This window comes from Lipophrys pholis (genome assembly GCF_963383615.2).
Source record: "Lipophrys pholis genome assembly, chromosome: 14".
NCBI classification, from domain to species: Eukaryota; Metazoa; Chordata; class Actinopteri; order Blenniiformes; family Blenniidae; genus Lipophrys; species Lipophrys pholis.
The window spans coordinates 26,414,818-26,427,736 of record NC_137633.1 but is presented as its reverse complement, the minus strand read 5'-3'; the positions used below and the strand labels follow the sequence as shown (position 1 = coordinate 26,427,736).

The window sequence follows — 12,919 nt, the reverse complement described above, 5'->3', positions numbered from 1 at the left end:
ATGCTGGCCGCCGTGGAACACGGTCCCATCCTCTGCAGCGACTCCAACATCCTCTGCCTCTCGTGGAAAGGCCGTGTCCCCAAGAGCGAGAAGGACAAGCCGGTGTGCCGCCGCCGCTACTACGAGGAGGGCTGGCTGGCCACGGGCAATGGGAGGGGAGTTGTCGGGGTGACATTCACGTCCAGCCACTGCAGGAGGGACAGAAGTACACCTCAGAGGATCAACTTCAACCTGAGAGGACACAACAGCGAGGTCGGCCTTCACCGCAGCACCGCCATTCTACTTTGATAGTTACAGTAAAGCAAAGACAGAAACAACCAATTCATTTGTTTTGTTCGTTCAAATATCAGGATGTGGCCGATCACTACCCAAGCTAAGTAGCTAGCCATAGCATCAATCTAGCAATACTTCTTTGTACCTCAAGATGGTGCAGTGAGTCAGTCTGCCGTTCGACCTGGAAACAGAAAGCAGCACTCGGATTTATCATGAAGGGGAAATGTGAAGAGGTCCTTTGATTAACCCATCGAAAGTGACACTACTGCCCCCCAAAGGACAAGAGTGGCACTTCTTAAACCTCGATGACTGTCATTTTAAAGTACTATTGACTATGAACACTCTTTGTAATTCAAATACGTTCTGAGCTCCAGTTTACCTCCTGACTGACAGAAAAAAACTTTAAAGTTCAATTGAAGTGTTTGTTGTTTATTCTGAGCTTTGTTTTCTTGTTGGTTGATTTGGTAGTTGCAGGGATCTGGTTGGTAGTTGAAGGGATCTGGATGGTAGTTGCAGGGATCTGGTTGGTAGTTGCAGGGATCTGGATGGTAGTTGAAGGGATCTGGTTGGTAGTTGAAGGGATCTGGTTGGTAGTTGCAGGGATCTGGTTGGTAGTTGAAGGGATCTGGTTGGTAGGTGCAGAGATCTGGTTGGTAGCGCAGGGATCTAGTTGGTAGTTGCAGGGATCTGGTTGGTAGTTGAAGGGATCTGGTTGGTAGTTGCAGGGATCTGGTTGGTAACGCAGGGATCTAGTTGGTAGCTGCAGGGATCTAGTTGGTAGTTGCAGGGATCTGATTGGTAGTTGCAGGGATCTGGTTGGTAACGCAGGGATCTAGTTGGTAGTTGCAGAGATCTGGTTGGTAGTTGAAGGGATCTGGTTGGTAGTTGCAGGGATCTGGTTGGTAGTTGAAGGGATCTGGTTGGTAGTTGCAGGGATCTGGTTGGTAGGTGCAGGAGGGGAAACTTGCAGACTGTTTGCTTGACAAGGGGCTTTGAGATAACTCAGAAATGTTCAGTTTCATTTGTTTTGTTTTTATTTCTATTGATTTCCGTCAATCACAACGTTGGGTGTCATAGCAGAAGCTGAAACCTGATTGGATTCTTGGTCGGTCACGGTGTCGTTCCAACAGTCAGAGTCACTGTCTGGATGTGATTCTGATGTCAGGAGGTGATTTTCTTTCAAGCTGCTGAGCCTTTGTGTGTGTGTGTGTGTGTGTGTGTGTGTGTGTGTGTGTGTGTGTGTGTGTGTGTGTGTGTGTGTGTGTGTGTGTGTGTGTGTGTGTGTGTGTGTGTGTGTGTGTGTGTGTGTGTGTGTGTGCTCTGCAGGTCGTTCTGGTGCGCTGGAATGAGCCGTTTCAGAAGCTGGCCACCTGCGACATGGAGGGGGGGATCTTTGTGTGGATCCAGTATGAAGGACGATGGTCTGTGGAGCTGGTGAACGACAGAGGAGCCCAGGTCACGTTCATACGTTCATCTAACAGCACATCCTCACCAACACAACACTAATTCAGCTTCTGTTGAATGGAACTGAAAAGAGAATGAAATGATCTCAAATTGTTAAATGCAGATAAAGAAACTAAAGAATAACCATCTGCATTCCTGAATCTGAGCTCCATCCACCTTCTCTGCTGCTGGATGAGAGGATGAGAGAGCCGACAGCAGTTCACTCACATCTGGAATCTCATGAAGAGAAACTAGAACCTCAAGTGATGAGAAATCAAAGGCATCAAGTCCAACAGTGACAGTTTGTGATGTGAGACAAGACTCTGTCTGTCTTGCAGGTGAGTGACTTCACCTGGTCACATGACGGGACTCAAGCTCTCATCGCGTACCGGGACGGGTTCGTGCTGGTGGGCTCCGTCAGCGGCCAGAGACACTGGTCCTCCGAGATCAACCTGGAGAGTCAGATCACCTGCGGGATCTGGACTCCTGATGACCAGCAGGTACAGGCCACTGGAAAAACTCTCTCTATCATGTGACGCTGAGCGCCGACTCTGCACTGCCCCCACAGGTCCTGTTTGGAACAGCAGACGGTCAGGTGATCGTGATGGACTGTCATGGACGGATGCTCGCTCATGTGCTCCTGCACGAGTCTGATGGGATCGTCAGCATGTCGTGGAACTGTCCCGACTTCCTGGTGGAGGACAGCACGGAAAGTGACACCGACTCAGACAACAATGTTCTGCCTTTAGGTACAAACCAGGGATCAGTTAACCCTCTGATGACCATCAATTCTGATGTTGTAATAGATGGTGTGTTCAGTGAGTGTGTCCAGGTGACTTCCTCTTCAATGTTTCAGTTTGAGACTCGCTGAGTGTTTGTGACAGTGCAGATCAAAAAGCATGACCTTCTCTTGAAGGTCGTATGAGAAAAGTCCTGGAGACAGCAGAAGCTGTGTCTGTACTTCCTGTCTGAGTCTCCACAGACAGTGGAGTCACTGCAGGAAGAGTCACTGCTATGAGAAGAAACAGCAGGAAGACAATTGGACCATTACATTATGTAATAACATGTTAATGACATGAATCATGTGCAGCACTAACAGGTGAACTTTTCTCCTCCTGCTCAGCGCGGAGAGTCAAGCCTCTGTTGACCGTCACCTTCTTATCCGGAGACATCAGCTTGATGAACAACTATGACGACCTTTCACCTGCCGTCATCCGCTCAGGGCTCAAAGGTTCCACTGTGTGTGTGTGTGTGTGTGTGTGTGTGTGTGTGTGTGTGTGTGTGTGTGTGTGTGTGTGGGTGGGGGTGTTAGTCAGAACATGAACGGCCGTAAGAGTTTCTCTTCATCCCTCAGTTCTGTGGACGAGTGACCCATGACTACATGAATCTGCTGTTACTGGTTGTCAGTGTGTGACTACAGGATATGAACACATGAACTGGCGGTCCAGGCTCCAGGCTGCTGATGTTCAGGGCCTGGTTCTGGACCGTCACGTCTTGTAAAGAGAAGGAGAAGATGGTAGTTGTGTGACTGTTTCCACAGACGTAGAAGCTCAGTGGTGCTCGCAGGGCGACCTGCTGGCCGTGGCCGGTATGGAGCGACACGGTCTCCCCGCCGACGCCGCCTGCGCCTCTCTGATGAGGAACGCCCTGGTGAAGTTCTACAATGTTCAGGGGGAACACATCTACACACTGGAGACGCCAGCACAGGTCAGTGCTTTGGACCGACTCCAGAGAGAATCTTCATTGTGGTGAAGTTTATACCTGCTGAAAGAAACCTGGGTTCTGTACTAAACCTGGATTAACATACCAGGATATCTCTGTTTCCTGGATTAACATACCAGGATATCTCTGTTACCTGGGTTAACATACCAGGATATCTCTGTTACCTAGGTTAACATACCAGGATATCTCTGTTTCCTGGATTAACACACCAGGATATCTCTGTTACCTGGGTTAACATACCAGGATATCTCTGTTTCCTGGATTAACACACCAGGATATCTCTGTTACCTGGGTTAACATACCAGGATATCTCTCTTACCAAGATTAACTAACCCAGACATTCTGGATCCTGATCAGCATTAACATGAAGCAGGCTATCAACTCATGAGTTCAACCCAGAGTTTCCAAGTAAAGAACAAGAAGAAAAACATCCTTCAAAGCTCAGTGACCAGGATTTATTGGATTCTTTCAAAATGATTGTTCTAAATACTTTCTCCTCTCCTCTCCTGCAGCTCAGCGCTGAACTTGTGTTGTATTTGGTGCTCTATAAATAAAGATGAATTGAATTGTACCCGTGCACCAGTCACCATCATTTAAGAATGGGGAGGTCATTTTCCAAGAGATGTGATTGGTCAGGAGGCGGAGCTCTCACCTCTTATCAAGAACAAAACCTGCTCCGGAGCAGGTTAGACATTCAGAGCAAGTTTCCACAGTGATTTATCCTGGTGTGTGACCAAGCGTCGCAGTACAGAAATCCAGAGTTAATCCTTGAATTTACCTCGATAAGAGGAAATCCAGAGTGGTCGTATAGACCCCTGGTCATCTTCACTGCTTCTTAACGATCCTGTTCAGTTCCCGTGTGTCTGGAGTTAATCTAACGTACTGCCTGTACTTCATGACTTCCAGCTGTGTAAAACACACAGGAGGTTAAAACCAGCCTGACCAGACACCCACATGCCTGTAACTCCTAATGATATATCAAATCCCCCAAAATGATTGATGACAAGCATTAACAAGTCAGTAGTCTGTCTCTCAATGTTTCAGTGTCTGGATTTCGAGGTTCAGCCATGGAGATATTGACTCATGATCGTCTCCTCAGAGGAACGATCCTCAGTGTAAAATCCAGACGTGTACAGAGGAACAAGAAGTGAGACCCGCCTGCTGTGTCTTTCAGAGGCCCATCACCACCATCTGCTGGGGGCACAGAGACTCGCGCCTGTTCCTGGCGTGCGGCCCGGCGCTCTACGTGGTGCGGGTGGAGCACCGGGTGGCCAGCCTGCAGCTCTTGTGCCAGCAGGGCATCGCCAGCGCCCTGCGGGAGGAGAAGGATGTGGGGAAGCTCAACATGCCCTCGCTGCTCTGCTCCTACGTCACCACGGCCTTCATCCCCACCATCAAGGTCTCCTGGTTCCACCGACTCCTGTAGACCAGGTCTGGTAACCTCCAGCTGAACCCTGTCTCCTGGTCTGTGTCCTAGCCCCCCATCCCCGACCCCAACAACATCCGGGACTTTGTGAGTTACCCCACCGCGGGCAACGAGCGGCTGCACTGCACCATGAAGCGCGCAGAGGACAGTCCTGAAGCCGGGGGGCCGTGTTACACCCTGTACCTGGAGTACCTGGGGGGGCTGGTGCCCATCCTCAAAGGGAGGCGCATCAGCAAACTACGGCCCGAGTTCGTCATCATGGATCCAAAAACTGATGGCAAAGCAGGTGGGTCTGGACCGGACAGGTTTCATACCGGGATAGTAACGGTAGAAGGTTCACAGAAAACACACGGAGGAAGGTTACGGAAGGTTAAAGGTCGAGACGTGGCTGCTCACTCTCCTCTGGCGCTCATGGTCTTCATGGTGGTCTGGAGACACCGTAGAGGTCATCCTGTGTGTGACTGACCCTTCGTTTGTTGTCCCTCTGTAGAGGAGGTGTGTGTGAACCCCATGATTTCCTACACTGACAGCTGTAACTGCTCCGACTCCAGCGACATGGAGCTGAGCGACGAGTGGGTCGGGAAGAAGTCGCCCAAGTTATCTCGAGGAAACAGGTGAGCCAGCTTAGCTGATTCTCCGATTCACGGTTCAAAAGACACGACTAAAGACTCATCTTTCTGTTACAAAGGTTAAACATGGAATCAAGGAAATCTCCAAAACTTTCCCGTTCCAATCAGGAAGGTCAAAGGTCACCACGGTTACCAACAAAGAAGCCTCCAGTTCGGTCACCAAGTCTGACGCGTCGAGAGTTTTCTATGGACGGACTCACAGAGGTAAGGAGAGGCTGATTGATCGCTTCTGTCACACCTGTAGACTACTGCTGAGTGCTTATTGGTCGGTTGAGTGTCACATTGATGGTCCTTGTTTATGTTTGACTTTTCCCACCAGCACAATTACCTTGCACAAGTCACGTCTAACATTTGGGGGACAAAGTTCAAGATTGTTGGGCTGGCAACTTTCCTTCCTGCCAATCTTGGTGCAGGTAAGTTTCTAACAATGACCTATGACCTCCAGGTTAGACCATGAGCTCGTTTAGACCATGACCTCGTTTGGACCATGACCTCCAGGTTGGACCATGAGCTCCAGGTTAGACCATGACCTCCAGGTTAGACCATGACCTCGTTTGGACCATGACCTCCAAGTTAGATCATGACCTCGTTTGAACCATGACCTCCAGGTTGGACCATGACCTCCAGGTTGGACCATGACCTGTGTACAGGCCTGAACCAGGTCACATGTGATGCTATTGACTCTGATTGGAGAGGTTTCTGATTGGCTGTTGCTCTGAACAGCTCAGGGATGATTCAGTAGCGACACTCAGTCTGGTGGCTTCTGGAAGCAGAGTCCTCTTTACCTTCAACTTCTGCACATCAACTACCACAAGTTTCCCTTCTTTCTGTTCTTTCTGTGATTGTCGTCTTTTCTTCTCTTTCAGTCATCTATAAGACCAGTTTGCTCCATTTGCAACCCAGACAGATGACGATCTACCTTCCAGAAGTGCGAAAGATTTCTCATGACTTCATGAGCCTGCCGGTGTTCAACCCCAATGTGTTCAGTGAGGACGAGGATGACTTGCCAGGTATGTAGGGAACCTTGAGGGTAGGTCTAAGTGTTTTCAGCCTGATGCTGCAGATCAGGTGACCATTGGTGTTGCATTAAAATGTGAATTTGATAGATTGTCGTCAGTAGTTCAAACCACTGTGTCCAAACGCTGCAGCAACTGACGGAGCTTCAACTTCACATGATTACTCACCTCCACAACATGAGATGCAGTGTTTACATGACTGTGTTACCTCAAGTACTTTAGTAACTTTAACCTGTTCTGCTATATCCCCATTCACTGGATGCATCACATAGAAAATAAATTTTCCACTGGTTTTCCAACAGCACTAATCGTCCCCATACCTGGAATGACACCACAGAAGTGAAGAAAGTCTGTCCTCTCTCTCACTGGCATGTTTCAAATTTCAAAAAGTGTGTCGCTCCAACGAGCCAATCAGAATTCATTTTGAATCGATTTGAAAGCGTTGCAAAGCTGATATGACCCCTTTAATGTATGATGGTTGATGTACCACAGATGAGCCTTACGTGTTATTTTTCTCTTCCTTATGAAGTGATGGGACCGTCAGGAGTGGCAGGAGACAATCCTCCATGTACAGTCAACATCCCCATAGCTCCCATCCACAGCCCGGCTCAGGCCATGTCCCCCACCCAGAGTATCGGCCTGGTGCAGTCTCTTCTGGCTAACCAGAACATTCAGCTGGACGTGCTCACCAACCCGACGGCCACCGCCGCCGCAGCAGCTGCAGCAGCGGCAGCAGCATCGGTGCCTGTCAGCAATCATAGCCAGGATCCTGTGTCGACACCATATCCAGTGCCCACCAGGTACTCAAACCCTGGTCAGGTCATCTTCAACGGGTTGGAAATGTCTCCTCTTCTCCCCGGCACTCTGCCCCCTCCACCTCCACCCCACCATCATCCGCCGCAGCCTCACCCACAGCGATCGCATTCACAGCAGCCTCGGCCGCAGCCGTCCAAACAGGCCCAACAGATGCAGACGCAACCGCAGCCGCAGAAAATGCATCATCATCAACAGCAGCAGCAGCAGCACCACCATCAGTCGCAGCAGCAGCAACTGCAACAACAGCAGCAACAACTGCAACAACAGCAGCAACTGCAACAACAGCAGCTCCAACAACAACAGCAGCTCCAACAACAGCAGCAGCTGCAGCAGCAGCAGCACCTGCAGCAGCAGCAGCAGCAACTGCAACAGCAGCTACAGCAGCTGCACCATCAGCAGGCGCTACACCAACAGCAGCAGCAGCAACATCAACAACACCAAGCGCAGCAACACCAACAAATGCAACAAACGCAGGTCACAAGCCAACAGCTCCAGCACCAACAACAGATTCAGCAGCAGCAGCAGCAGATGCAGATGCAGCACGAGCAGATGCAGCAGCAGCAGCAGCAGATGCAACAGCAGCAGCAGCAAATTCGCCAGCAGATCCTGGAGATGAGGCAGCAGCAGCAGCAGCTCCAGCAGCAGCATCAGCAGATCCAGCAGCAGCATCAGCAGATGCAGAGGCAGCACCAACAGATGCAGCAGCAGCTGAAGATGCAGATGTCGCTGCCTCCTCCGCCAACAGGCTACCCAGCCATCGCCCTGCAGCAGCTCCACCTGCTGCCTCAGATTACTCCCCCGAGCACCGAGCCAGGAATGGACCGGGGGGACCATGGGCACACTCTGAAGCCCAGTCTGCCCCGGACTTTACCCCCCTCCTTCAATGACACAGAAGGGTCAGTGGAGCTTCAGATACGGAAGGTGAATCCTCCACCTCCATACCCGGGGACGGTAGCGTCGGCAGTGGCTGCAGCAGCGGCAGCAGCAGCAGCGGCAGCAGCAGCAGCTTCAGCCGCTACGACTCCTCAAACGCTGGTCACTAACTGTGACAGCCCGAGTGTCCTGGCCCCAGACCCCTGCCTCAAGAAGGATGAATTCCTGCTTCACCCCGTCACCTTGCAATACCCCACTCCTATGGGCTATGAACGGATCACCACCTTCGACAGCAGTGGCAATGTGGAGGAGGTCTGTCGGCCTCGCCGGCGCCTCATTCGGAACCAGAACGCGTATGCTGTTCATGGCATTGGCGGCTCAGCCACACTCAAAGTGACTTCCTCAGAAAATAAGAAGATTCAACTTCCGTACAGCTCGGCGACATTAAGTCGTCTGTCTGTCCCGCGGTATTCCATACCAAGCGGAGACCCTCCTCCTTACCCCGATCCTGCCAATCAGGTGACTGCGACGCTTCCTCCTCCACAGAGAATCGACACCAGTCTGATTCACGCCACTCTGCGTCGTGACCGGAGGGATGTGGGACTCAAAGTGCCACAGATGATGGAGAGCTCCAGGACCCTTCCAACAAAGGCTAAAATGAACAGTGCACTAGCACTGTCCTACCAGCAGAGGGTGCCCACTGCACTGTACACATGCACACAGTGCAGCAGCAACAGCAGCAGCACCAGTGTCAGTGTGAGCGGTGGGGGGACCACCAGCAGTGGGATTGCAGGGGGCACAGTGGTGAGGCAGGACTTTCCACCAGGGAAAGGTGCCCATCATAGCACCATCATTGTGCACTCCAAAGGGACCTCACCTCTGGCCTCCCAGTCTTCTTACAGTCTGCTGGGTGCGGTGGATAACAGTCGGGACAGAACAGTGTACGTGAACTCTGCTTTCACTGAAGACGAGACGTTGAACCAGCAGTGTCACCTGGAGAAGTCGGTGCGTCAGTTGACTCTGGGTGATGTCAGTTTGACCGTGAAGCGCCCTCCGCCTTATCAGTGGGACACCTCCACGACAGAGGAGTTCTGGCTCACGCCTGAACAGACCATGTTAGCTCCACCCCCTGGACCTCACAAGCCTCCTCCGATCATCATCAGTCAAGCTCAGCACTTGGACGTGACCCGGCTTCCCTTCGTGCTCACCACTAAACCCCCCACCAGTCCCAGCACAAGCACTCTGACCTTCCCGTCAGGCTACCAGATCTCCCTGTCCCCCTTCCCTCCAAGCATGGGCCACAGTGGACCCCCCCTCCAGACTTTACAGAACCCTCCACCCCAGTGTTCCCCCAGTGAGGTGGTCGGTTCCGTCCCCTTTGCTCAGCAGGACCCTAATCTGGTTTTGCCACCAGGCTACCCTCCGAGCCTAGCTAATTTAGCTTGCTGCCCTCTCCCCCCACTGTACCCAGGAGCGAGCTCCTGTGCTGGACTCCAGCTCCATTCTGTCAGTCTCCACCCCTGGAACCCCTACCCCTGCCCACCGCCCATGCAAGACCCTCCGGCCCCTCCGCTGCCCACCAAGACTCACCAGATTTTAGAAAAACCAATACTTTCCCCGCCTCCTCCCACCGCTCCACCCCCACCACCGCCTCTACCTCCTCCGCCCCCGCCCACCGAGTTACCACCATCCAAAAGTGCCACAGAAGATCTAGCAGAGTCTGCCAACAACTTTCCAGAGCCGTCGTCCCTGAACGAAAGCCCCGTCCCGCAGGAGTCCGAGCGCTTCAGCAAGAAGAGCCGGAAGCGACTGGACAGCCGGGCCGAAGAGGTCAACATGACCTCCGTCTCCGAGGGCAAGTCCAGGAAGGAAGGCCGGGCTCTGTCCGACTTCAACACTCTCATCTCCAGCCCGAGGCTGAGCAGCAGAGAGAAGAAGAAGCCCAAAGGACAGAGAGAGCAACTCAACAAAACCAAGAAGATGAGCAGGACCACCAACGAGTTCCAGGACAGCTCGGAAAGTGAACCGGAGCTGTTCATCAGCGGCGACGAGCTCATGAACCAGAACCAGAGCAGCAAGAAGAGCTGGAAGAACAAACGCAGCCTGCGCATGGCAAGCGAGCTGGAGGAGATCAAGTGTCGCAAGGCCAACGAGCGAGAGGACCGCAGCCTGGGCAGCCAGGGCTTCGTCTACGTGATGGCCAACAAGCAGCCGCTCTGGAACGAAGCCACTCAAGTTTACCAGCTGGACTTCGGAGGCCGAGTTACACAAGAGTCAGCAAAGAACTTTCAGATTGAACTGGATGGCAGACAGGTAATCTCATGTAGTAATCACATATAAAACCATCTCACTCATCTTTATGTACTTCAGTGAATCTGCTCTGACATGATTCACCTGTTTGTTGAGTTAGATTCTGCTAACGAGAACCGCTCAAGGTTTCCTTGTTCAAACACAAATTTTACATCGTGTCTCATGATTACTATTCACAATGATCAGTGAAGGAACACTAAGTTTAAAGGATAAAACAGTTTTATATGAGGGAAGCTCCGTTGCTATATATCACAGGTCTGTAAATTATTAGGACAAGTTACAGTAACTAACACTACAGTATTACAGTAACAGCTTGATCGCAATGTTTTTTTTATTCCTGGTCGAATTCAGGTTGAATAAATAAAATAAACTACTGGTTCTTAATTATTTATTATGTCTCTCCAGCTTTCTCAGCAGAGTGAATCAGACTCTTCAGTGTGATCAAACTATTCAGTCATAATGTCCAGAATATATTAAAAAGAAGATCCGGATCTGGAAGCTTCTCCTTGTTTGCATGTTATCTGCTTGTCTGCAGAGTTGATTGCAGCTGGCTGTTTGTGAGCAGGATTAGGAATCAACAGCAGGTCATTGGTGGGGTGAGACTAATCCGACGTCTCAGGACGATAACCGCTCGGCTGCCCTGGAAGTCTGAAGGTTGCAGAAGCAGGCAGATGTTTGTTAAATGTCGTGTCAGTTCACTCGGCTGCTTCAGTCAAACTGGGAACGGCTCATTGAATCTTTCACTCTCCTTTGCTTCACTGTTGATGACGGATGATGTAAATGTTGTGTGTGTGATTCGTTCCACGTCTGGTGTTTTGCAGGTGATGCAGTTCGGGCGGATCGACGGGAACGCCTACATCTTGGATTTCCAGTATCCGTTCTCCGCAGTGCAAGCGTTCGCTGTGGCCTTGGCCAACGTGACCCAGCGGCTGAAGTGAAGACGTTCTGTGGTGTTGATGGTGTAAAGGAAGCCGAGCCGCAGAGCTGCAGGGCTGCAGAGCTGCAGAGCTGCAGAGCTGCAGGGGCTGCAGGGCCGCAGGGCCGCAGGGCCGCAGGGGCTGCAGGGCCGCAGGGCTGCAGCTCAGGCTTCCGGCTGGGAAACAGACGCTGCAACACTTTGAAGACTTTATAGAATTCGTCATCTTCAGCTCATATGTTGAATGTAGTCGAGATACTTTTATTGATAATGCTATCACAACTATATTATTTATTGGAATAGAGAAAATTAATATTTGTTTGAGAAAGAAGAAGAGGACATGGAGGTTTAGTGCCAAAGACATCTTGTCAATCTCATTCTGCAAATTCTGAAATATTTCATCTTCCTCTGTCGAGTTCATTTTAAACAGAAGCATCCAAACCTTATTTCCTTTGTCTGTGATTGAACTAAATAATTATGGAATCGATTACTTGACAGATTTCCTGCTCCATCTTTTTTTTTTTTTCTCCCTTCAGATCTTATCAGTTTCAAATCATTGATTAGATATTAAAGGTGATGTTTACATGTGGTTCAAATTGCTGAACATGCACTAGAGGATTATATTCTGTTGGTAACCGAAGCCTTGGGCAGTTTACCAGAGTCTGTATATTTTCTATCCATGTTACTTCTATGAAGTGGTGCAATGTTTCATGTTTAGTGAGGAGCAGACGGCGAGTTTGACCTCTGTTCTTCAGACCAACTCTACATCCCTCTTTTGTTTCTCCTTTTCACGACGAGGCAGAAGTCTTCAGTCTCACGGGTTCCAGAGTCATGAATCTGAGTTTAAAGAGTAAAAAGGAGCTGATCTCTGGCTTGAAGTAAAAATAGAAGTGATGCTGGTCCCCTCAGTGATCTATATTCCTGTCGGCTGTGTTTCTTTCCGTCGGGTGTTTATGATGTTACTTGAAATTTGCATTTGAATGTGAAGTTCAGTGGTTTGCCTTTTGGAAACAGTGCTGCTTTCGATAGATAGATAGAGCTTGTGTGCAGTGATGCTTCCTATAGAACCGATGTCGTACCTGCAAATGAAATATTCTGCTGCTTGCACCGTGTGTCATTCTCTTCTTCACCTTTGCTTTAAGATTTTTAATGTCGCTCTTTGAAGAAAAAACAGTGAGAACACAAAGTCGCATCGTATTGATAAGTTGTTGAGATTAACTATTGTAGGAGTGAGATTCTTGTAGATTTGGTGCTAATGTATAAAGAAACAGGCCATCATGTCTGGAAAATGACTCATATTATTCGATTCTTCAGAAAAGTGTTTGAGGAGAAGTTTGGTTTCAGCAAGGAGAGTTCATTGTTCCATTCAGTTCCTTCAGTCGTCAGTGAAGGTGTGTCAGCGATCAATCCTGATCAATCCTGATCAATCCTGATGTGATGAATCAAACCAGGCTGCAGACCAGCAGCTAATAAAAGTCTACTGCTCCACTTGCTT

General features: G+C 50.1%; 1 protein-coding gene across 1 annotated transcript; it reads left to right on the top strand.

The window, feature by feature from the left end:
• On the top strand, window positions 1-12,911 carry tulp4b (TUB like protein 4b; the record flags this gene model as incomplete). Its single annotated transcript, XM_080479432.1, has 14 exons — window positions 1-252; window positions 1,600-1,728; window positions 2,055-2,216; window positions 2,285-2,465; window positions 2,807-2,947; window positions 3,257-3,423; window positions 4,613-4,837; window positions 4,916-5,150; window positions 5,355-5,478; window positions 5,532-5,697; window positions 5,813-5,906; window positions 6,360-6,503; window positions 7,039-10,511; window positions 11,330-12,911. The coding sequence occupies 14 exons, from the start codon at window positions 1-3 to the stop codon at window positions 11,444-11,446; spliced, it is 5,610 nt and encodes a 1,869-aa protein (XP_080335558.1). The 3' UTR covers window positions 11,447-12,911.
• Between the last annotated feature and the right edge of the window lie 8 nt (window positions 12,912-12,919).